The 23,879-nt window shown below is 50.0% G+C and overlaps 1 protein-coding gene across 45 annotated transcripts in view; it reads left to right on the top strand.

The window, feature by feature from the left end:
• Zmynd8 (zinc finger, MYND-type containing 8) overlaps positions 1-23,879 on the top strand; it is a 100,635-nt gene that overhangs the window by 809 nt on the left and 75,947 nt on the right. For 7 of the 45 annotated variants that reach the window (NM_001431538.1, NM_001431537.1, NM_001431536.1 and 4 more), the window contains 2 exon segments: positions 110-340; positions 9,158-9,228. In NM_001431538.1, the coding sequence (NP_001418467.1) occupies positions 327-340; positions 9,158-9,228 (85 nt within the window). In that variant the 5' untranslated portion in view covers positions 110-326. 45 annotated transcript variants of the gene reach the window in all.

Here is a 23,879-nt window from a genome sequence, read left to right as displayed (position 1 = left end):
TGGACTGGGGAATCTAGCCAGGGGGTGGGAGAAGTGCTTGTGGAGGCCCCTTTCCCAAGTTTTTCTTCCTGCAAAAGGCCTAGCTTAGCCTGTCTTTTTCTATGCACAGGATGGCTCTTGCTCACCCGAGCCTCACAAAGATAATCGCTCAGGAAGTGTTTCAGCCAATCGGCGGCGGCTTTACACTCCGATTTGCCGGGCCAGCCAATCGGGGATGAGCTTTTATTAGGCGGCCAGATCATCAGCCGAAGTGCCAAACCCTTTTTCTGTGAGAACTAGGAGCCTGTCCTCCATGTTTTATAAGTATTGACATTACACAGTTAACAATGCATCCACAGAGGTAAGCTCGGCTTTTTAACCATCTTTTACCCCTCCCTCTGAGTCATCCGAGTCGTGGAGTAGCAGTGTGATTTCTCTGTAGCCTGGCTCTGCCACACTCACCCCCCCAGAGCACTTAGGTTAACTTGGGACTGTTTAGAGAGATTTTTTTTTTTCCTTTTTGGGTCACATGGCTAAGTAGCCATTAGCCATAGCTTGATTTTACAGACTGGTGAGGGCCTGGAACACCTTTATTCTGACCAGGACAAAGAATTTCTGGAATAGTTTGAAGCTAGATCCTGGTATGCCAAGAGAAGCTATCATTCCCCCTTCTTTTCTTTTATTTTATTTTCCCTTCCTTCCTCTACCCCTCTCTCCCTCTCTCTCTGAGCAGTCCTCTCCCCTGCACTGTTGTCTGTTGTATGTCACATGCCTGCTGGGGGAAGAAAATGGAAGGTAAGCCAGAAGGTCTTCTCCCCAGCACAGTTCAGGACTGCCTGTGGCAGATAATCAGGGCAAGCAAGCCTGCATCTCCAGAGAGGTTCTGGGAAAGGCTGGGCTAAGTTCTGACAAGAGAGGATGCGTGTTTGCAACAGAACCCAGGCCTGAGCAAAAACCCAGGGAGCCAAGCTGGCTCCTGGGCCTAGGTGGGTGGTGTTGTGTGGACTGTTCTCTTCCTCTCCAGAGCTTTGCACTTGCAACAACATTGTTCAGCCTTTCTCTCTCCCCCCTGACTTAGCTTGGTACAGAGTGTTCTTCAAGTCAGCCTACAGCCAGCAAATGGTTCTGAAAGTGTTTCCTAACCTCTGAGGGAGTTTTTAGAGTAGGCATGGTGCCTGGGGAGGTGGGGTGGGGTGGGAGTGGGGATGGGGAGAGATTTTGAATAACATCCTGCAAGGGGGGGGGGGGAAGATCTGTGAGGACTCTGACTCCTTTAGTTTTGTACTCTTGCATGATTTTCCATGGGCTAATGTTTCTTTTATCCTTGTCCCCCTGTCCCCCCTCCCTTTTAAAACATTATATCATCTTCTGTCCTCTGATCCAGTATAGAGGATGTGGATCATACCTGAGGCCCATGACAACATCCCATATCTAGTTGCTGGGTTGTGTTGTGGTGGTGGTGGTGGTGGTGGTGGTGCGTGTTTTTAATAATACCATGTAACTGTTTTACAAAAAAAAAAAAAAAAGAAAAATTTCCTTTTTGATCAAGTCCCAAATCTGCCAGCCTGCCCTCTCCTCCTAACTGGGGAAAAGTGAGACGGTTGCTTGAACGTGTGTTGGGTAAGTAAAGCAGTCCACCTCCTCTGCGAGCGTGTACCAAGAGTTTGGTGAACCTCTGGGGTCTGTGGTAAGGTGGGAGGGGAGTGGTGGTTTCTAGAGAGTGTCCTGAGTTGAGGTGATGGCTTGAATCCACTGTTGTTCCTTCTGATCTGCAGTTAGGATTAAAGACCTCACTTCCTGTTTACCCTCAGCTGGGGGGGGTGGGTGGGGAATTACTGGGTTCGTTGTGACTTGCAGCTAGACCTTGAATTGTGTTTGGCTCTCCTGAACTCTTGGGTAGGTGATCTGTTTGTGAACTGTGAGCAAAAGCTGTTTGTTCTTAAGGGTTCCAGAGCCCTACACATGGGGCCTGGGCCTGCTTGTGCGACTTGTGTTTTCATGTGTGTAAGTTTTACGGGTGTTTGCATCTAGTACAGAGGCCTATTCACTTCCAAACGAGGCTTGGTTTAGGACTCACTGGCTGCCAGATACAGCCTCCCCCCCTCCCAAAGTCTGGTCCACACCTCTCTGTGCATGCTGGCTTTGCGTTAGCTCCACTTTTGAGGCTGTAGCTAGAATTTTAAAACCCTAACCTTCAGGGCCCACCTGGAAGCTCACCACATGTATTTCCTGCTTTGAGACCCAGCCAGGCAGCATGGAGGTGCTGCCTCTGTACGCAGTGACCATCCTAGGCCAAGCTTCACAGACTCTCACAGACTTTTCTTTTAGTGTTCAAGCTACTGAACCTTTGACACCAGTTGAAAAAGCTTCACTTAGTAAAGAGAGACGGACTAGATTATCAACTGGGCAGTCTGTGAGGGGGGCTGGCGTCTCCCAGTCAGACGCAGATGGGGTATGGTGTTCTTGAAACAGTGCCTCAGCCTCACACAAGTTCTGGTACTCTTTTCTTCTTAACTTATCTCCCGGCTGTAAATGGAAGTTACGAACTCAGTTTCTTGAGGCCCTCTGCAGACCCAGTGGCTAATCACCAGCCTCCTGGTTTGCCTCTCTCTGCCTTTGCGTAACTTCTTGGGCTGAAAGGAGACTTGAGGGCAAAGTGTTTGTCCTTTAGAAGCTCAAATTAAAATGGCTCCTACAGGTTTGGGAAGGCAGGATCTGTTTGTGAATGCGAACCCCAGCCAATTTCCCAGCCCTGGCTCAAGCTGGCTGCTTCTCTTCGTGGCTACCACCAGGCCTGGGGTTGGTAAAAAGTTAATTGCTTTTGAAGTAGCATACTTTCCCAGTTACTAAAGGGAGAATTTAAAAAAAAAAAAAAAAGTCTGCATTGCAGTTGGACCCGGTGGGATCTCGGTGCTGGCCCACAGACTAGCCCAACGGGGTTCCCTCTTCTTCCTGTACTCTTAAACCAGTAGATTTAGGGGAAAGGTTAAAGATTGGCATTTGCAGTGGCCTGAGTGTAGGACTTCTGGAAATTTCTACCATTTGTTGTTGTTGTTGTTGTTCCTTTTAGGAAAAGCAGGTGGCCAAGCTGAGGAGTCGCCTGCATTCCACCCCTAGGACTCTCCCATCCCCCACCTTGCTTTCCCTCATCTAGGTGGAAGGTTCAACACTTTGTGCAAATTGCAGAGGCGAAAACAAACTGATGGGCTGTTTTCCTTTTTCCTCCTGCTTCCTTGGTCCCCAAAGAGGATTCACAGCTGCAAAGGAACAGATACAGACACTGGTGCTTTTGATCTCTCTCTCTCCACCTCTCTCTCTCTCCCTGCTCCTCCTCTCCCTCTCTCTCCCCTCCCCCTCTCCTTCCTCTCTTTCTCTCTCCCCTCCCTCTTTCCCTCCATCCCATTCTCCCTCCCTCCGCCTTTTCTTCCATCCTTTCTCCCTCTCTCCTCTTCCTCCTCTTCTCTCTCTCTCTCTCTCTCTCTCTCTCTCTCTCTCTCCAGTGACTCCCTCCCTCTCATCTCCCAGCCTTCTCCCCACCCTCTCTCCCGTTTAAGACCTTCCAAGATGGGTACACCATTCTCCTTCGGGAGATGAAGTGGCTTTCATGTGGGGGAGGGGAGCATCTGCTTTTATTAGCTACAGAAAATGGCCAGTGCTCAGTCTTAACTAGGAATTAATTACATATAATCACTCAGTAAACTTTCTTCAGGGTTCTTTTTTTTTTCTTCTTCTAATTGTAGAGGGAGAACGTTGCAGAAATGTTACAGCCAAGTCTAGTTACTTTTATAATCAACGACGCTCAAAGATTTGAGTCAGAAAGCACGAGGTCCCTTGGATTATAAATTAGGGATAAAACAATAGCCTTCCCTCTTTCTTCCAGAGAGGCAGTGCAGGTCTTAAGGAAAAGGGGTGTGTGTGTGTGTGTGTGTGTGTGTGTGTGTGTGTGTGTGTGTTGGTGTCATTTTAGAAGGCTGGTAACCCTGGAGGCAGGCTATGTTTGGGAAGTCCAACCTAGTCAAATGTGTGATCTCTTTTGTTTCTGTTTGCTTTCTTTCCCCTTGTGGCTCCTCTGACCGAGGCACCCGTTTGCCAGCCCGTGGATCTCTTTGCCTCTGGTTGACCCTGAGAAGAAAGACACATTCAAGGGGCCCCTCTCCATGGCTCAGATGTAGAAGGCAGTGGTGGGTTTAGAAGTCTTCAAGGATGTTCTTCAAATGCAAAAGCAACTCTGGACTTACCCTTGGCCTCAGGTTGCTGGGCTCTGGCTGCCCTTCCCCCCCCTTGGGTTCTGTTTTCCTTCCAGACAAACAGGGAGGCCCTGCCAGCTCTGCAGCCAGCATGCTGCCAGCCAGGCCCTTCCTACCCGGATCACCTACCTGCAGGCCGGCTCCCAGCCAGTGGCCCGGCCTTGCCCGGCTCAGCCTTGGGCATGGTGCCCTTCTTTCTCCCTAGGAGCTGAAAAGCTGTCACCTTGAAACTCCCTGAGCCCAGTGCTAGAGGAACCTTAGCTCTCAGACCTTAGCAGTCAGTGACGTTGGCCACCATGAGGGTATTAATAGTTTGGCCTGTGAAGGGGCTTTACAAAGTGCATTGTCACCTCCCGGGCTCTTTGGGGGGAGGTGGACGGAAACCTCATTTGTGAGAGTCTTCCGTGGACTTGGGTTAGTCCTCTGTAGGCTGAGGATCTGTCCTTGCTATGATTCCCCGGCCTCAGGAGTGGCTGCTGCATTGGTGGTGGCAGGTTTCTAGGCTCACAGTCTGTCTACGTTTTCACCCTGGCCTCAGACAGAGGTGCAGCCCTGTAGCTTTGCGTCTTAGATGCCTGCCGTTCTGGGAGATTTCTTTTTTACCTGGAGAAGTGATGTCGAGCAGTGCTGCTCTGGACTCAGAAGGGCACACGAGCTTCCTCCCTCCGCAGCCTGCTCTCTAGGACAGCTCTCTGCGCTGCAGAGACACCTGTCTGTCTTCACATTATGCCAGGGGGCCGCGTAATTCCTAACCGTCCACCCACCTCAGTGCAGGGTAAGGGGCCCAGCACAGTCTCCTGAGGAAGGCTGGACGCCTGAGAGAAATGGCTTTCCTTAGGAACCTGTGACTTCACTAAGTCTCCCTGCCACTGACTGCAGTTTGTGTTTTTTTTTTTTCCCCTTTTTTTTTTTTTTTTTATTCTTCAAACGTTTGGATTGTTGGTGTCCTTTGGTGGAGCGTTTCCTAGTTCTGATGTTTATGAAGGCGGCTTTGGAACTAGCAGGGCTCCTTAAAACATGAGCCTCGGCTATTGAACAAACTGCTACCATTTTAGCTTCAATAGAGGAATGAGGCACGGTTGCCAGCCGCCATTTTAAGAATCCTGCATAAATAGCTTAGCTCCGATGACTGCCCGTTTTAGGTGAGTGATTGCAGAAGGCGCTTTGCTAACCGTCCCCCCTCCCCCAATTAAAGGAATTTATTTGCAGATTTAGAGGAGCATGCTTGGTTTGGTTTTGTTTTTGTTCTCTTCCCCCACCCCACTCCCCCTTTACATCTTGATGCTGACGGTTGTGACATGGGGGAAAGGATGCTCTCTATGCCTTGGGTATAAAGTATTTCTTACAGCCTGCACCCTTTTGGTCTTTTGAATGAACGTAAAACCTAGGAGACTTGGGACTTGGTGCATGGTTTCCTGAATTTGCTGTGTGATGTTCTTCCGACCAGGGCAGCAAGGTCTTCTGCATGCTGGTTCTGTGTTCTAGCTGGCTTACAGATTGTTGTAAAAGTCAAGCAGGAAGGGCACTTGGGAAAAGAAAGATCTGCCTATTGTATATCCATCCACGCTCTCCCCTGACACCCCGTCAAATGCTTAGGCTTTTCTTTTCTCTCTGTCCTTTGGAAGTGTTGAAGGGGGTGAGACACGGACCCTCCCTGAGTCCTCAGCTTTGATAGTCAGAAGGGTTGAGGTTTCCTGGAAGGGCAGAAGTGCATATGCAACTTTTAATTGCTTGCTTTTTTCTCTCCCCAGTGCGTGTCGGTTTAGAAGCCCAGATTTTCTTGCTCAGGGAATGAGTTATGTGGGAGTCTTCTTTTTGGGCAAGGGGACGAGATGGACTTGATTGCGTTTGCAGGTGCTGGTTCTTCTTTCTGGTGCCTGAAATGTAGCAGTCTGTGGATCCCCCAGCAAGTGCCTTGGGTAAATATGAGCCTAAGTCCTGATGGTCGTGCGTGTACAATGTATGCAACTAGTTGATATATATATATATATATATATATATATATATATATATATATATATATATATATATATATATATTTTAACTCTTGGCTTATTTCACTGTGTCCTTCATGTGTTCACTCACCCTAGCAGACCTTTACAAAATAGAAATGTCAGCTTGGAAATAGGACTTGTTCCGTTATGGGTGGGAATGATCAGGTTTGTTGGATTCTGGTAGCGAGGGGGGTGCAGAGGGAGGGCTGTGTGGCAAACGGGGGAGGGGGGAGTTTGCATATGCTAAGACTTTTAATGTGTTAATGGCAAAAGTTCAAAGTATTTTCTTTCCCCAGCTGCAGTTTTCTTTCTAAAGATTGTCATTAGGCTGCCTGCCCCCTACTTCCACCCCACAATCTCCAAACAGCTCTAAAACTAAATTGCCCAAGATCTGGGGGAGGGACGGGGGGGGGGGTTGGGGTGGGGGAGGCATTTAGGAAGATACAACTCTCTCATCAGCACCTTTGATAAGATTATTTATAGTTCTTCCTTTCCAGTAGCATACCCTGGCTTTAACCCTGAACAACAACAACAAAAACAAAAATAAAAGAAAAAGAAAGCCGAGATGGGTGTGTGGGTAAGAGGAAGTCCCTCAGATGTGGCTATTCGAAAATGACTAGTTTTGGATTTTGGTCTTTGCTCTTTGTAAACGAAGTATTTCTCTCTCTCTTTTTTTCCCCCCTTCTCTCTTAAATTCAGATGCTGCAATCGTCAGTTCAGTCAAATACAGGTTGTGCACTTGTGCGTGCGTGCCTATGTGTTGTGTGTGTGTGTGTGTGTGTGTGTGTGTGTGTGTGCATGTACTTGCACAGATGGGGGTTGCCTTTGAAGGGGTGGCTCGCTGGTGTGAGCAAAAGATGGTTTTCCTCGGTGGTGCTGGAAGATTCTAGGCTCAAAATTGGTGGTGCCATCGCTAAAGTCAGGTGACTGTGGTTATCACTTGTGGTGCTTGGGAAGATGAAACAGCTCGAACCCCCCTCCCTTCTGTTTCAGAATTGATTATCTTAAACTCAGCAGCCACCCCGAAACTACTTTGCATTTTCCTAGCTACTCCGCTGCATTCCTGCCTGAAGTATTCAGCCCCCCTAGGCTCTTCTGAGCCACGGAATTGTTCTCTTCAGCGAGGTCCTTCTCCTTGATTCGTGCGTGCGTGCGTGTGTGTGTGTGTGTGTGTGTGTGTGTGTGTGTGTGTGTGTGTGTGAGCTCTGAGAGTCATAATTGTTTCTTTCCCCACTGGTCCTTTTCAGTTGGAGCACAGATTAACGTTTCACCCCATCACTCATTCAAAATATGGGTGGGATACATTTCTCAGGCCTCATGCTAGAGCGGGGAGCAGAATTCCAGTTGCTAGGGCTGTGCTTTTGAAGTTAACCATCTACCCCTTCTCTGGCTACAAGAACCATCCCTGGCCCCCAGCCCCCAGCAGCACTCGGACAGACGACCAGCCCGAGGTTCAGGCAGTATTTGTGTTGGAAGTGCTTTCTCCTGAAGCCAGAGTAGAAAGTGCATCTTCCCTGTCCTCTGGATTGTTCCATGACGGTGCCATGTACCTGGCGCTTGGGTCTGGCAGGCGGGCTTTTGAGAAGGATCACCTGTGACAGGGTGTCAGTATTTCTTTGGTGATTTGTGACATTGCTCCGTCCACAGATGCAGACTAAATGAAATTGTTACCCAGGCCCCGCATCAGAATGCTAAGTGTGTTAATATTCAAATTCGAACCCAAACCACCCCCCCCTTCTCTCTTGGGACTAGTTAAAGTCAGAGGACTCTCTGGCTCCTGTCGTGTGCAATAACCTTTTCTCCTTCTGCCTCGTTCCTGGCTTGAATTTTGTCCTCCCCTACCACCTGGAGCTCTCCCTGACAGGACTCCCATCTTCCCCTGATCTTTCAGGCTTGAGGCTGCCTTTTTCACACAGAGCATGGGATGCACACAGCACAGTGTTCTCAGCTGTTTGCCTGTCTTGCCTTCCAGCCTTCCTAATGGAAAATTCCAGCCACATCACTTGGTGACACATCCATTTTCTTCTTGCTTCTAGGTGCTGGGATGGTACCTAGAGCGATTGCTTAGCTTCTCAGCAAAGCGGTATCCTGGAACATTCTAGTCCCTGCCTGTAACAGCAGATCTGCGTTTCCTCTGCTTGACTTGTGAAGTGTTGGGTTGACAGGGCCCTCGGTTGAACCTGTGTTCCAGCAGGGAGGCAGAGAAGGTTCTGGATGACAGACCTTCCTTGCTAAGGGGGCCTGCCTTTCTCCTTCCTTAGCCCAGCTTTCTGCTCAGCCCCTGTCCTTTAAATAACCCTTCCTCATTCCAGTGTCTACGCTGGATTGTAATTAGTCACAGTTCAGAAGGAAGCCATGCTTGGTGGGGTTGAGGCTGCCCAGAGACCCCAGGCTCCTGATTCTTGTGATAAAGGCAGCTAGAATCTGGTCATGTTTTCTACTTCGTAATCTAACCGCTATGGTTTTTGTCCTGTTCCTGACTCATTGGGGAGCTGTTAGGTTCAGGACGGGGAGGCCCAGGAACTACTGGGTAGAATTCTAGGCACCCCTGTGAAAGGCTTCTCTAATCTCCCTTCATGGCACCCTGGTGTTAGCAGTGAGAGACTTGCTAATTTTGAAGGCTGGGTTCTTTAGGATAGAAACTGGTAGGTTGTACTTAGTTTCTAAGCTAAAAACATATCCCTCACCGTCTCTTAATGAAGTAGGTATGACAACTGAAATGGGGATCGGAGTTTTTGAAAACGTATTTTTAGTACTCTGGTATTTTAAAGAAGTCCTTTGGCGTCTTGACACTTGGTTGAAATCAGGTGTGCCCCCCCCCCCTTCCCATAAGGACGGCCTCGAGAGAAGGCGGGTTTGCTCTCTGCCTCTTCAGCGGCTGCCCCCACAGAGACCATTTGCAGCCTACCTAAACATACATAATCTGTTCTATTTCAGCTTGGCTGAAGAGGAGATAAAAACGGAGCAGGAGGTGGTGGAGGGGATGGACATCTCTACTCGCTCCAAAGGTGAGTAAAAAAAAAAAAAATCTCAGAGTATCCACTCCGACCTCCAGGAGAGGGGGATTTCTTTTGTTGTTGTCGAGAGGTGAGACACTCTCTCTGAGCGGCTGGCTGCGACACTGTAGGGTCTTTTGATGGATGAACCTAATTTCTGGAGACATGGTTCAGTCCTCCTCCTTCCCTGCTGTGCCTGTGTAGGTGTGCCGACTTGCCCGGCATTGCCCTGTGGTAAATTTTGGGTGTGTGTCTGGGGCTGAGGGTGCCTGCCTGCCTGCTTCTCCCCAGAACGATCCTTACAGGAGTCTAAATGTGCTTTCTGCAGAAGCCACTGAGGTCTGCAGCTGTGGCGGGCTTCCTGATTGTAACAGCAGGCCTCTGGGCAATCTGTGGGTGGGGTGGGACCAGCTTCATTGGGAAATGGTGGTCTTGGTTGGCAATTACAAGGGAGTGAGGAGGCCAGTGCCTGCCTTGGGAGCAAACTGTGGTCTCTTCTCTGTTTATTCTGTTTGTGGGGAGCCCGCAGTGGCCTGGGCCTGTCTTCCTGCTCAGTGAGAGTTCGTGGGGCACCCCAAGGGGGGTATTTGCTTGTGCCTTGGGCGCTCTTAACGGCAGCCCTTTGGAGGACTGTCACGTATTTGCCACAATAGACTAACGGCTGTGCTGTGCGTTTGCTGCAGCTCCAGGCTGTGTCTGGGAGGTGGGAGGGGCTGCAGGAAGGGCTGTTACAGATCCTTCCAGGAGGCTCTCATCTGGCCAGGATGTCATAAAATAGGACTTCCTAGAGGCACCTGAAAGAAAAGAGAGCATCCTGGGGCTTGAGAAAAAAAAAGAAGGAAAAGAAAAGAAAAGACAGTCTATTATTTGGGTCAAGCTAGGGGTCAGGTGGTCATACAGAGCTGGCTGGGAGTTGGAAGGAGGAAGAGGAAGAGGAAGAGGAGGAGGAAGAGGAAGAGAAGGAAGAAGAGGAGGAGGAGGCAAGGCTCACTGCCCTGCCCCCTGCCTTAGCTGTCCCAGCATGTACAGGTCATCTTAGTGTCATTGTTCCAAGAGGCAAGGAACCCGGAGAGCTGGAGCAGGGCGTGGCCTTCCAGAGCCTTGGCTGACAGTTGATCAGGACTGAGGGAGCACCTTGAAGCCGAAGAGACTTGTCCTGGTGACACAGGCCAGAGTAGAGAGGTTGAGGGAGAGTCTATAAAGAGGGGCTGGGCGGTGTTAGGTCTTCATCTTTGTCTGTCTTCTGTCTACTTCCCTTTCCTTTTCCCTTTGGAGACCGGGTCTCACGACACAACTCTGGCTGGCTTAGAACTTACTCTGTAGATAGGTCCTGTTGGTTTTGAACTCACAGAAATCCACCTGCCTCTGCGTCCGGAGTGCTGGAGTTAAAGGTGTACACTGCCACTCTGTGCCTGGCTCACTTTATTATTTGTAAACTCGGGTGTGGAATTTCTTGCTATCTCAGGCTCCTCCTCCCACCTAAGGCTGTCTGGGACAGAGACGCTGGTGTGCCTGAAGGCCCATGGGACAACAGGAATCTTTAGTGTTGGGCCTGCCTAATCCCCGTCTGAAGTGGGAGGTAATCCCACCCTGCAAGCGAAGACACTAAGTCTCCAATAGGTGATGAATGGGGAGAGGAGGCCGTGTCAAGACGTCCTCGTTCCTGGACTCTCCTCAGCAGGACAGGGTAAAATCTTCCAGAAAGACAACAGTCATGGGCCACCAATTTGAGAAAGTCCCCAGGGACCTGCTTGTCTCACCCACTGTGGAGAGACCTTTTCTGTCATTATATACCAAGAAGTGCCTAGAAGTTCATAAGCCAATGCTGTTTCCCCTCTGCTTATCAGCTCTGGGTGACTTTCTCAGGGCACTGAGGACCGTTCTGTAGGGTTGAGGGGATGGCTCCAGGTGGTAAAGAACTTATGTAAAAATCCTGTCTTGAGTCCCTGGTTTCAATGTGAGACCTTCTCTGGGAAAATACAGTGGGTGGACGGACAGACAGCACCTGAGGAATAAGGCCTGAGGTTGACATCACGCCTCCATACGTGTGCGTGCACATGTACACAGGCACCCGAGTGCACACATACATAGGGCATCAGCCTCCACTCACGTTTATCTTCCTAAACTTCTAGTTCCCCCCACCCACCTCCTGACATCCTTCTGCTTGTCTGCTGTCCCCTGGGACCTGCTTCTCCATTGCCCTGTGACACCCGTTCACCTGTACCAACTCTTCCCAGCTTCTCCCTGTGTCCTTCTGTTTGTCCTTGGGAGTTTGTGCCTCTGTCTTTCTGGAACACGCTGCCCTGGCTTCTGGCGGCTCTCTTCCGGATCACGCAGACTCAACACAGATGTTGCTAGAAAGACTTTTGGTGGCCGCTGGTTCTGAGGGAGCCGTTCTCCCCTATCGAGTTCTGTTTTCAAAGTAAGCTCATTTTTTTTTTTTTTTGGTTCTTTTTTTTCGGAGCTGGGGACCGAACCCAGGGCCTTGCGCTTCCTAGGCAAGCGCTCTACCACTGAGCTAAATCCCCAACCCCAGTAAGCTCATTTTTAAGAGTTTTAGATTTCAAGAATACTTACACAGCCCTGCCTCACCCCACCCCACTCCACCCTTCCCCACCCCTCCCGTTTCTGTTCTCTTTGGCAAATCTAGATGTTCTGAATTCATAGAGCCCACACTGGATTCAGACATCCTCAGTTTTCCTGTCAAAGGCCCCCTTTCTCTTCCAAGATGCATGACACTGTCTCCTTAGTTTCTCAGACCTTTGTTTTTAATTGACATTTTTCAAATTGTACTCGAGTGTGTGTGTGTGTGTGTGTGAACAGAGGCTCACGGTAGCTCATGCTGTCCTCAAACTTGCTGTGTAGTCCAGGGTGATCTGCCTGAGTGCTGGGCTTACAGGCCTGTGCCACCATGCGAGGGTTATGTGATGCTCCGGGTGAGACCTGCCACTTGTTAATGCTAGGCAGTGAGTGGTCCCCACAGTACATTCTCCTAAAGGAAGTCACTGAGCCACATGCCAGGAGCAGGGCATTGTGCCCCTCCTCCTCCAGGACAGAGTGACTGCTTTAAATTCTGTACAGTGGAGATGATGTTGTTCCCCCTGTGTCTTTCTGTCCTCCCCTAAAGGTTTATTTATTTGTTGAATTTTCTGGGCATGATGTTTTGTGTGCACATGTGCCTGTGTACCTTGTGCATGTCTAGTGCCCACAGAGACCAGAAGAGGGTGTTGGGGATACTCTGCAACTGGGGTTATGTGTCATGTGGGTGCTGGGAATTGAACCCAGGTCCTCTGGAAGAACCAGTGCTCTTAACTGCTGAGCCGCCTTCTCAGAAGTATGCTTCACTGTTCCTCTGTAGCATTGTGGACCCAAGGATCATTTCCTGTGCCCTTGGGTTTATCCCTTGCTACTTATTACCGATTGCTTCTCGGGGCTGCTAGGAGCGCTCTGTTGTCTCTGGGCATCCCTGGGCCAACTTGTCTCCGTGGTCTGTTTATGACTGTTTATGATCTGGCTTCGTCGTCGTCATCTGCATGTTCAGCTTCAGGCCCTTTTTGGGACAGTGGTATTAGAAACAGAGATGCAGGTTTGCTGGTTATGCGTGTCAATGCTGGGCCGTCCGCTTCTAGGTCTTCAAAGTTATTCACAGAGAAGATGTGTGTACCCACAGTTACTGCTCTTATCTGTGTGGGTTCTTTTTTCTTTTTTGTTTGCACATGCCTTCCTGTCTCTGTGGTGGCTAGCCATGAGTTCGTGTGCTTGTTCGTGTGCATATATATATGTATATATATATATATATTTTTTTTTTTCTCCCCCGGAACTGAGGACTGAACCCAGGGCCTTGCGCTTGCTAGGCAAGCGCTCTACCACTGAGCTAAATCCCCAACCCCCAAAATATATATATTTATTTTGCAATTTTGTGTGCATAGGTAACACACACACATGCACGTGTGGCTATACACAGGTAGAGGTCAGAAAGACAGCTTGCTGGAGTTGGTTCTCTATATAACATGAGATACCCTGGGATCAAACTCAGATCTTCTGTTTTTGGCAGCAAGCCCTTTTACCCACTGAGCCAGTTCAGCGGCCCTTAGCACCTTCCAATCAGTATGCGGCCCACTTGCCTCCCTCAGCTCGTCCATCCCAGCGCTGGGGAAGCTGGCTCCTCAGGCTTGCCTTTTGTGAACGGCTTTGGAGTAGTTTTAGTCTGATCCACAGTGGACAGTGAAGACTGCTAACTCAAGTATCGGCTCAGTAGACCATGACCCACTCAAGATAATGGACGGAGTGGAGGGACAGCTCAGTGGTCAGGATATGAGGTTGCCGCTCTTTCAGAGATGCTGAGTTTGGTTCCAGTACCCGTGGCTCACAACTGCCTATGACCTCTGGGAATCGAAGCCCTTTCTGGAGGGGCATACACGTGTGTCGTACACACACTCAGATACATACACACTTACACATAGATTAAAGGGAAAAGGTAATTGTCTCCGGCTTGCTAGGGTTCTGTCATTCTAGAGACTGTGTGGAGACAGCGTTGCTACCCTGTGCTCTTCCGCTTGGTGCTCTTCAGGGGCACGCGGTTTTCTCTGGAAGGACCTTGACCTCCAAGTGTGCCACACCCCCATCTAAGGTAATGTGGCCTTGTGTGTGTGCATGTGTGTTGCGTGTACCCGTGCATTCGTGCTTGACTAAGTGTGGCTCGTTGAGGTAACTTTGGAGATCTTTCTCTTGCTCTCCACCTCAGTTTTTGAGACATGAGATGACTGAACCTGGAGGTGGCCATTTTGGCTAGACTGTCTGACCATCAAGTCCCTGGTTAGTGTCTGCCTGTCTTCACTGTCCCCCACGATCTGGGGTTATACACCCATCTTCCCGGGTCTGGCTTTTTTACGGGTTGTCTAGCTTTTGCTGTGAGCACTTTATCCTCTGACCTCTGAACTTTTTTTTTTTTTTTTGAGTGGGATCCCAGGTTGCCTTCCAACTTGTTACGCAGGTGAAGTTGTGTCCCTGAACCTCTGACCCTGCTGCCTCTACCTCCCAAGTACCTCCCAAGTATTGGGATCTGGGATCGCAAGGTTCTTGCCCTGGCACCATGCCTTAGAGATGTGGAGCAAGCCCTCTCCACAGCTGCCAACAGCAGAGAGTTTTTAAAACAGGCCAGCGAGCCAGACTCCTTGGTCCATGCTTGTCCCTTGCCAGAGCTGAGTTATGGTTTATGGCTTCGTTTTCCCTAAACAGGACGGGAAAGTTCAGGTGAGTTTTGCTCACATAGTAGGGTGCTTGCTCAGAATGGTGTGTGAACATGAGAGCGCCCCCAAACGGCAGCCAGGACTAGATAGAGAACAGGGAGTCCTTCCTGGCTGTGTTTGCTCTTGTCCCAAGAAGAGGTTGTGGGGGTCGCTGTGTACACTGTCCAGCCTGCCTGGTACGCTGTGTAGGGTTGCCCAGGGTTACCTGGGGACCAGGAAATCTCTGTCTGTGAGTGCATTCGTCGTACATACTCGGGAGTGTTCCTCCGTTACAGTGGCTCAGCCTGCTGACCCGCTGGCCTCTGCACCGTTCAGAGTGATTGGAGGTCCCGGCGTTGCTCAGAATCTGAGGGGAGAGGCCCTCTTGTTTCTAAGGGACTTTCTGCCAGTCTTTTGGTGGCCCTCCTTGTGGAGAGGGGGTCTGCTCCGGCTGCTGCTGTTTTTAGAGCATCTTTCTCTTAAAATATTTATTTATTTTAAATGATATGCCTGCCGGTTATGAGCCAGTGAATGTGGGTGCTGGGGAGGCCAGGAGGGGGTTTCAGATCCCTGGAGTCAGGGGTGGGGGCGGTTGTGAATTGTGGGTGTTGCAAATGGAGCTTGGGTTCTCAGCAAGGGCCGTATTAGCTCTTAACTGCTGAGCCATTTCATAATTAATTACTATTGTTATTATTTTGAGGCAGGGTCTCTGGAGAGCAGAACTTGGTTTCCCATAACTGAAGCTAACCTTGACTTTACTGTGTAGTGAAGGGTGGCCTTGAACTCTGGATGTTCCTGCTTTCTGTTCCCAAGGGCTGGGATCCCAACAACCTCTGCCTGGGTATCAGAACACTCCCCTGACTCAGTCACCTGAGTGTCATTCAGGTTTTACACCCTGACCTTTGACCTGGGGCACCGAGGTTCATAGAGTTGAAGTCTGTCTGTGGTCAAGCTGTGACATTTGTGATGTGTTGGGGACAAGGCCTATACTTCTTTCAGCCCCATTTACCTCAGAGATCCCCAGTGTGGTGATCCAGGCTGTGAACACTAATTGTCCCTTTAGGCCACTTTTCTTGTGGTTCTCCATGTTCAGTATTGCTGTCCCCAAAAGATAAGTAATTAATTAACTTGAGGAGAGAGGAAGAGAGAGGCACACGTGTGCCACCCCCTGCACCACCATTGCTGAGTGGGCATCCTGTGTGGGTTCTGTTATGAGCAGCAGAAGTCTCTGCCAGGGCTGTTTGAACAGGAACAGAAGGGGACTGGCCGGGTCTCAGCAGGAAGGCTGTTGGTTGGGTGTGGATAACTCACCAGCCTTCTCTGAACAATAGGGTGCAGGCCGTGTGTCACGTGGCTGCCCTTTGGCTGCTGTCTAGACACTTGGACCTACCCTGGCCGTCTCCACAAGTAAGGGAAAATTCCCCCGGAGATGAGGTGGGCCATCTGGAAAAGCTCAGGACTTTATTCAGGGCTTGGTGCTGCGTGGCGTCCAGCTGGCTCTGGGAACTCAGAGACTCTGATAGGAATCAGTAGGGAGGTGATTGATTTAACCTAGGGTGTTGTGCTTTCTAGGCAAGGGTTTGGCCTCCCAGCCACCTCTCTAGCCCCAGCTGAAATTCTGTTTTATTGCATTGGTTTTGGTGTATGTGTGTCTTTGTGCCCCAGTGTACGTACAGAGAAGCCAGAGGAGACCTTTGTGAGACCTGCTTCTTCAACTACATAGGCCCCAAAGACAGAACTCGGGTCCTCAGGCTTGGCACCAAGCCCCTTTATCTCCTGAGCTATTTCCACAGCCCAAGAACTCAGTGTGTGGCACAGGCTTCTCCCAGACCTGCCTCAGATCCCCAACTGTTAAAGTTTTGTTTTCTTTCTTTGAGCTGAGATGTTTTTATGTTGTCCAGGCTGGTCTTGAACTTACAGCTTAAAGGGAGTAGCTAGGGCAGCCAGCCAGCCATGTGTCAACATACTTAGCTTGGAATGTCATATTTTTGTTTGGAGATGGCTCCTTCTGTGCAGCCCTTCTGGGTGTGGAGCTCAATATGTAGAGCAGGCTGATCAGTGTTCCTCCTGACTCAGCCTCTGGGAGGGGTGGGATTAAAGGCCAACACCACCAACCCTGGTGTGTTTATTTGTGTGTGTGTGTGTGTGTGTGTGTGTGTGCGTGCGTGTGTCTGTGCATGCCTGTGTGTGTGTGTGTGTCAGTGCGTGTGTCTGTGTGTGCCTGTGTGTGTCTGTGTCTGTGTATGTGTCTGTGCATGTGCCTGTGTGTGTCTGTGTCTGTGTGTGTCTGTGTGGGCCTGTGTGTGCGTATGTCTGTGTGTGTCTGTGTGTCTGTCTCTGTGTGTGGTGTTTATGTGTCTGTATGTGTGTGTGTGTGTCTGTGTGTGCCTGTGTGTGTCTGTGTCTGTGTGTGTGTCTGTGCATGTGCCTGTGTGTGTCTGTGTCTGTGTGTGTTTGTGTGTGTCTGTGTGGGCTTGTGTGTGCATATGTCTGTGTGTGTCTGTGTGTCTGTCTCTGTGTGTGGTGTGTATGTGTCTGTATGTGTGTGTCTGTGTGTACCTATGTGTACCTATGTGTGTCTGTGTCTGTTTGTGTGTGTGTGTCTGTGTGTGCCTGAGTGTGTGTGTGTTGTGTGTGCCTGAGTGTGTGTGTGTGTGTGTCTATGTGTCTGTGTATGTGTGTGTGTGTGTGTAGGTCAGAGGACAGCTTTTGATAGTTGCTTTTTCACCTTCCACTCTGTGGGTCTGTCTCAGTACTCGGGTACTCAGGTTGAGTGGCGGGCAAAGGCTCCCACAGAGCCCTCTTACCAGACCTTGCTCAGAATTCTCAAATCTGATCCTGCCACCTCGTCCGCAGGGTTTTCAGGTTCTCTGAATTTCAATCAGCGGCTCTCTTCCTATGTAATCACTTATTATGAATGGGATAGTTCCCGAGTCTATTGCCTCTTACCTCCTTTATATCATCCTTGGCATTTTCCAGAGTGCTCACTTCTCAGGAGACAAAGCCTTCAGGCTTTCAAGATGCCAGGGTGACATTTGTTGCCGAGGGTGACAATTTGCTGTAAGCCATTCGGGCGTAAATCACAAGCACCATCTACTAGGAGTGCTGGCACGGGGAACGGCTCCTGAGGTCTCACCAGGTGCCATGCAGTATTTCCTTCTTACCTCAATGGTTCTTAGCTCACTGCTATGACACGTGTTTTCCCATTTCACAGTCTAGGAAACTGAGGCTCGTGAAGATGAATGACGGGACCAAGTAGGGCTCAGGGGCCAGGTTTTGTGTTTTGCTTCAAACATTGGAGTCACAACCCTTCAGGGTCAGCAGGGATACCCACAATGGCTGGCAGCATGGGGAAAATTGGGGGCTTTGATAATTGGGGGGGCGTCTACCTCTCTGCTCAGCGCCAGGGATCGGACTCACTGTCTGCTTGCTGGGAAAATCTGCTATTTTCTTGCCACAGTAGCTCATTTAGATGCAGAGAGGTTTCTCAGTGTAGACCAGTTTCCCAAAGATGGTGCATGAACCCAGAAAAGTCACATCAAGGGGACAGAAATGGCCCAGGGCTGTCATTTTGCATTCTCTGTGCAAGACTGGTCACAGCACACTTCCTTGCAGGAGTTTGGCCATAACTGTGTGAGTCAGAGAAGGCCCTGTCTCAGAGGCCAGAAACCTGGAGTCTGCAGCAGCCTGGTTCACTCCCTGGCTGGAGGCTCCCCGTTCAGGCTGCTTACACGTTGATCCTGCTGCGTGTACATTTTGTGGGCAGAGTGGTGGGGTGCAGCTGTGTGGAGTCTGCCTTGTGTCACCAGCGCGAGGGAACGGTCCCCTCGGAAACCAGGCGCAGATGTAGCCCAACATATTAAAATCCCAAACACTGACATTCTTTGTTGGACTCGCCTGCGGATGGCTGTGTTTATAGAGTCAGGATGCTAGAGAATCACAGGTATAGCAATTTTGCTAAGTAGTCCCAGACCTTGATTAACACAGGACCCTCTATCTTCCTCTGTTGTATGTAAATGAAGACTTTCACAGAGAGATCGAGTGCGAGCTGGGCTGGGAGGTAAGAAGAGTCCTTCTGTCAATTTCAAGGGACCTCTAAGAAAAACAACCGCCAGTGCCTTTAAGCCACAGCTGCGGAGAAGCCTGCGTGAAGTTTTATTTCGAGAAATGTTAATAGTTTAAACTGTCCTCGCTCTGACGGCTCAGATCCCAGGAAATGGCAGCCCTGCGGTGTGTAGTGGGAAGACTGTGTGAGAGAGCTCCTCTCCCTAGATCGGGTCTAAATTATCCCAAAATGCTGAAGTCCTCTCTCTGATCGTGGCTTTCCGACTAGACATTGGCTGCCTCCTCTTGGCAAGTGTGGCCCTGCTGTGTCCTTGTCTCAGGAACATAGAGATTACAACCTGCTTTTCACAGGGGCGTTGCTGATCCCAATTCACATCCTTGTTTAGCAAGGCTTTTACTGACTAAAGTCTCCAGGCTCCTTGCAGTTGATCTCTCTGGTTGACTGGAGTGGGGAGGAGGGGAATTTACCTGCCCCATTTTTTAAGCCCCACTTGTAGTAATATAATATGCAGTTTCTTTATTAATTTAGAAGACTGTTGCCCCAAAGTGTTTCCACCCTAAAAAGAGCTTTCTGTTTCTTCCTCCAAAGGTCTTTCGAACAAATGTACCAGGTGGAGGGCCCGCCTCAACATCTGGGCCTCTCTTACCAACCAAACATTCAAGCAATACTTATAAATGTTTGAATTTCTCTCATCTCAAAGCCTTGAAACCAGGACTCTTCTAGATTTCAGATTTTCAATAATTGGGATGTGTGCATAGTGATGGGTTGTGGGGATGACCTCGAGTGCCGTGTTCGCATATCCCTTATGGGACACAAATGTCCTCAGACAATGTTGTCAGTTCTGAGGCCTTCTGTACAGGCAGTCCCCCTGGGGTGGCATTCCGCCCAGGCCTCCTACTTCTGCTGCCTGGATGCTGCTGGGGTTACAGATGTAAGCCACCATGCCCGGCAGATGGCTCCTGTTTGGATGGCCCACGAGCCAGGACTTGATAACGGGTGTGGAATTTTCCACTTAGGATCAGCACTCAAAGATGTTCAGGTTTCGGATCAGGTGTTTGGATCAGGGTTCCCTGTCTGCCCTCGTTTTGCTGCGGGCGTAGTAGATTTCTTCTCTTTAATTTTTTCCCCCTTAATTACAGTTTATGTGTTTGTAGCGTTTGGGATTTGGGGGTGAGTCTCGCTGTGTGGCTCAGGTTGGACTCTCAAGGTTTGTGGGGTCTGTAGCCTTAATATTAGAGTGCCAGGCAAGCTTTGGACTTGGGATCCATACTGTCTTAGTCTCCCGAGTACCTGTGATTACAGGCTTGTGCTATGAGGCTGGGCAAGAGAGAGCCTGAGGTATTTGGGGGTGGTGGGGTGTGGTACTGAGGCCTTCTGCGTGTTAGGCAAATACTGTCACTGAGCTCATTCCCGGCCCATCGTGGGCTCACCTGATCCTCTTGCCCCAGCCTCCTGAACAGCTGAAACTGTAGGCCAAACCCATTGTACCGAGCCTCTACTGTCTGTGAATGTCTTACTTAGTTCATCTCTTTGTTGAAAGGCACAGTCATACCTGCTTATGATGCTTCCTGGAGAGCATTCCTGTGAGGAGGGGGAGAGAGAGAGAGAGAGAGAGAGAGAGAGAGAGAGAGAGAGAGAGAGGTGGAGACAAAGACAGAGACAGACACCAAGAGAGACAGAGACGTACTGAGAGAGATAAACAGAGACAGAGAGAGGTGGAGACAAAGACAGATACCAAGAGGGAGACAGAGACAAGAAACACACACACACACACACACACACACACACACACACACACACACACACACACTGTCCATGTGTGTCTGTTTCTTCTTTCTGGGTGCAGACCTGAAGGTAAAACCATGGGCTATGGGCTGGGAACTGTCTAACCCGTGGTCTCGTGTGTACTGGCAAACACTCTCCTCCCACTCCCTCCCTGGTTATTATCGATGGGCACATTTCTGCAACCCTCATCACTGGCTGCGGCCTGCTGGGCTCAGTGCTTTCTTACTCTCTTCTCTCTCTGCCTCATTCACAACTGACCTTTCAAATTACCATGAGAGCCATTTCTGGCTTGCAGGGCTTTTGCCGTGTATATCAATCACCCTCTCTCGCCTCCACGTTTTGTTTTTTCTTTTTAAGAGTTACATTTGTTTGTTTTGTGTGTGCACACGGGAAAGTCAGGCAGCTAGGCAGTTGGCCGGCTTGTGGGAGCTGGTAGTTCCTGCCATATGGGCCACGGATTAAACTCGGGTTGATGAGGCTTGGTGACCTGTGCCTTACCTGCTGAGCCGTCCTAGTGCCCCCCCCCCATCCCCACCGCCCTCTCCCCACTCCTGCTCCCCCCTCCCCTCCAGGTCTAAGGCCTCAGTTGGGACTCAGCCGTGCCTTTGTTGCTCTCTCCTTGCACGGAAGGCAGAATGAGCCAGACTTTGTCTGATGGTCGGAACTTCTGCCCTAGATCTGAGGCAAAGGCCAAGCCGCCCCTTGGCTGGGGGGAAACAGCGTCTTCTCTAGCAAAATCTAGCGCCTGGGAGTAATTACTAGGCTCCAGTAATCTGTCCTCCATAGTCCTGGTGCTCTCTGACACGGCCCCTTTTCCTTCCCAGTGATCACCAATCTCTGTCAAGTAATTCTCTTCCCTTAAGATGGGCTCTGGAGCAGGGATTAAAGGCCTTTTCCTGTGTACTGACCCCACCCCCACCCCCCAGTTTAAATCGCAGTGTTCCTCCTCTCTGGCTGACTGCAGGTCCTGTTACCTGCTCCTGTCACCGCCTTTGTGACTCTCCCATGCTGTTCTCTGAGGACCTCCTCCTTCCTTCGATTGTATCTCCAGGCATGTCCTGTCTGTCTGTCCCTGTGTTGTGTTGTGTTGTGTGTGTGTGTTTGTGTGTGAGTGAGTGTGTGTGTTTGTATGTGAGTGTTTGTGTGTGTGAGTGTGTGTGTTTGTATGTGAGTGTTTGTGTGTGTGAGAGTGTGTTTTTGTATGTGAGTGTTTGTGTGTGTGTGTGTGTGTGTGTGTGAGTGCGTGTGTGTCCCGCCCATGCTTCTCCAGCCTTTCGTTTACACACCTATACCTGTCTTGTGAGCAGGAGGAGATGCGACTCGGTGGCGGAGTAGATGTTGAACTCTGGGTCCTGGGTTCAATCCCCAGCACGATAGAAACAACCCCAGCTTAAAAACACCCCAGAACATAAACAAATCCAAACGAAGAACGAGCAGACTCCTGCAGGCTCCAAAGTCAACACCGCCCTCTCGAAGGATCCTGAAAGGAATTTGTGTGCGTACTACATAATTGAGAATGGGCAAGCCAGATGAGAGGACTCAAGGCCTCTGCCCTCACTGAGACTTGGATAGGGTCATGGAGTTCCTTAGGCACATGGGATGGGTGGGTACTTTCTCAAGTGTCTGGTCTTCCTGCCAAGTACTACTTATGTGTGACTGTTCAGGGTCACATAAGGAAAGCCACCTTTCTTTTCTCAGTAGCTCAAGTCCCATGTCTAGTGTCTGTGGCTAAATACAGCAGACTTCAGTGATGGCCAGAGAGGTGCAGACCCTGTACAGGACATCCACCATTGCTGTAGAAGGCTGTACTGCTGTGCTGTGGCCTCCAGGGGTTGATTAATAGACCATGCTGGGTATAGGTGGAGACACATGGTCAGCGACTACAGGGTATAGAGGAAGCTTCTGGTTTCTTGGTCAGACGTCCTTGTGACTCCTGTTATTTGAAAAGTCTTTCCATGTGGGTAGGGCTTGCTGCTTTGCTAAAGATTTAAAAGTAGTATCCAGGTATGGATGAACTGTCTTGGACTCCTTTTCCCAGGCATGATCTGCTCCCCCTGGCTCTATAATCTCTCTCAACAGCTCTGGGCTCCATGATTATTCTAGGTGTAATTGACCCACAAGGAGCCCCAAATCCTCTCTGCAGTCTGGGGATAGTCTCTCACTCCAGATTGACACAGGACCCCAGCATTATGAAGGCTGAGGCAGGAGGATCATGAGTTTAGAGCAAGCCTGGATTGTATAATTGTGGAAACCCTGCCTTTATTGAAAAAAAAAATTAATTTCCCCCAAAGCCAGGCTTTTTATTCTAGCACTTGGGAGGTAGAGGCAGGGGCATGTCTTTGAGTTTGAGGGTAGCTTGGCATGACAACATATGTTGGTATGGGTAACATAGGATAGATAACATTATGTAACAAGTTTCCGGCCAGCCAGGACTGCACTGTGAGATCCTGTCTCAAAAAACAACAACGACAACAAAAAACCCGAAAAGCACTTCTCAAGATTTATTTTTGTTGTTTTAAATTATGTGTGCATGTGTGGGGTGTCTGCATGTGGGTATGTGCACAAGTGGGGGTGCTATAGAGGCCAGAGGAGTCAAATCCCTGGAGCTGGAGTTACAGGTGGTTGTGAGCTGCAGTGTGGGTGCTGGGAACTGAACTTAGGTCCTCTGGGAGAGCAGCCAGTGCTCTAACCACTGAGCCCTGTCTTAGAGTTTCTTTACTCACCCCCCACTTGTCACTGCACTCAGTCAGTCAGGCATGCATCTTGCAGGCCCCTGCCAGCCAGGCTGTGCACCTAGCACTGGGCCACTGTGCACACTGAGTCACTAAGACTGACCTCACATTCTGGAGGGGAGACACTGAGGCTGAGCAAGTGAGTCCCAGAGAGTGTCTGGTCAGGAATGGGAGTCATGGGGCATAAATGGCTGGGATGTCAGGGAAGGCCTACTGGGAGGTGACATTTGAGCCAAAAGTTAACTACTGTGGAGGAGATTGGGTACAGAACATTGTAGATGGAGGGAGGGGCCAGCTAAGTGCAAAGGAAGCAGGAAGCTATGCTGTGAGGGGATTGGATGAGCAGTGCGAGCTACCTCATCGCGGCATGGGGCTGTGAGGGGATTGGATGAGCAGTGCGAGCTTACGTCATCGCGGCATGTGGCTGTGAGGGGATTGGATGAGCAGAGCCGAGTTTGCCTCATCATGGTGTGGGACTGTGAGGGGATTGGATGAGCTTACTGAGTTTACTTTGTCATGGCATGGGGGCTGTGAGGGGATTGGGTAAGCAGAGCACGTGAACTTACCTCATCACAGCATGGAGCTGTGAGGGGATTGGACGAGCAGAGCCGAGCATAGTTCATCATAGCTCATCATGGCGTGGGGTAGGGCTGACGACTCCGGCTCTGTAGCCCTCAGGTAGCCTAGAAACTTCCTGTAGCCCAGGATGGCCTTGCATTAACAAAGATCTCCCTGCTTCAGCCTCCTGAGTGCTGAAATCACAGGGGTGAGCCACCACTCTGGATTTAGGTTTAGCGTTCTGAGTGAATAATTCGAAGTCTGAATCTCAGAGAGAAGCTGCCGGGCTTCTCT

Source organism: Rattus norvegicus, chromosome 3, assembly GCF_021556685.1.
Source record: "Rattus norvegicus strain SHRSP/BbbUtx chromosome 3, alternate assembly SHRSP_T2T, whole genome shotgun sequence".
In the NCBI taxonomy this organism is placed as follows: domain Eukaryota; kingdom Metazoa; phylum Chordata; class Mammalia; order Rodentia; family Muridae; genus Rattus; species Rattus norvegicus.
This window is presented reverse-complemented; position numbering and strand designations above follow the sequence as displayed.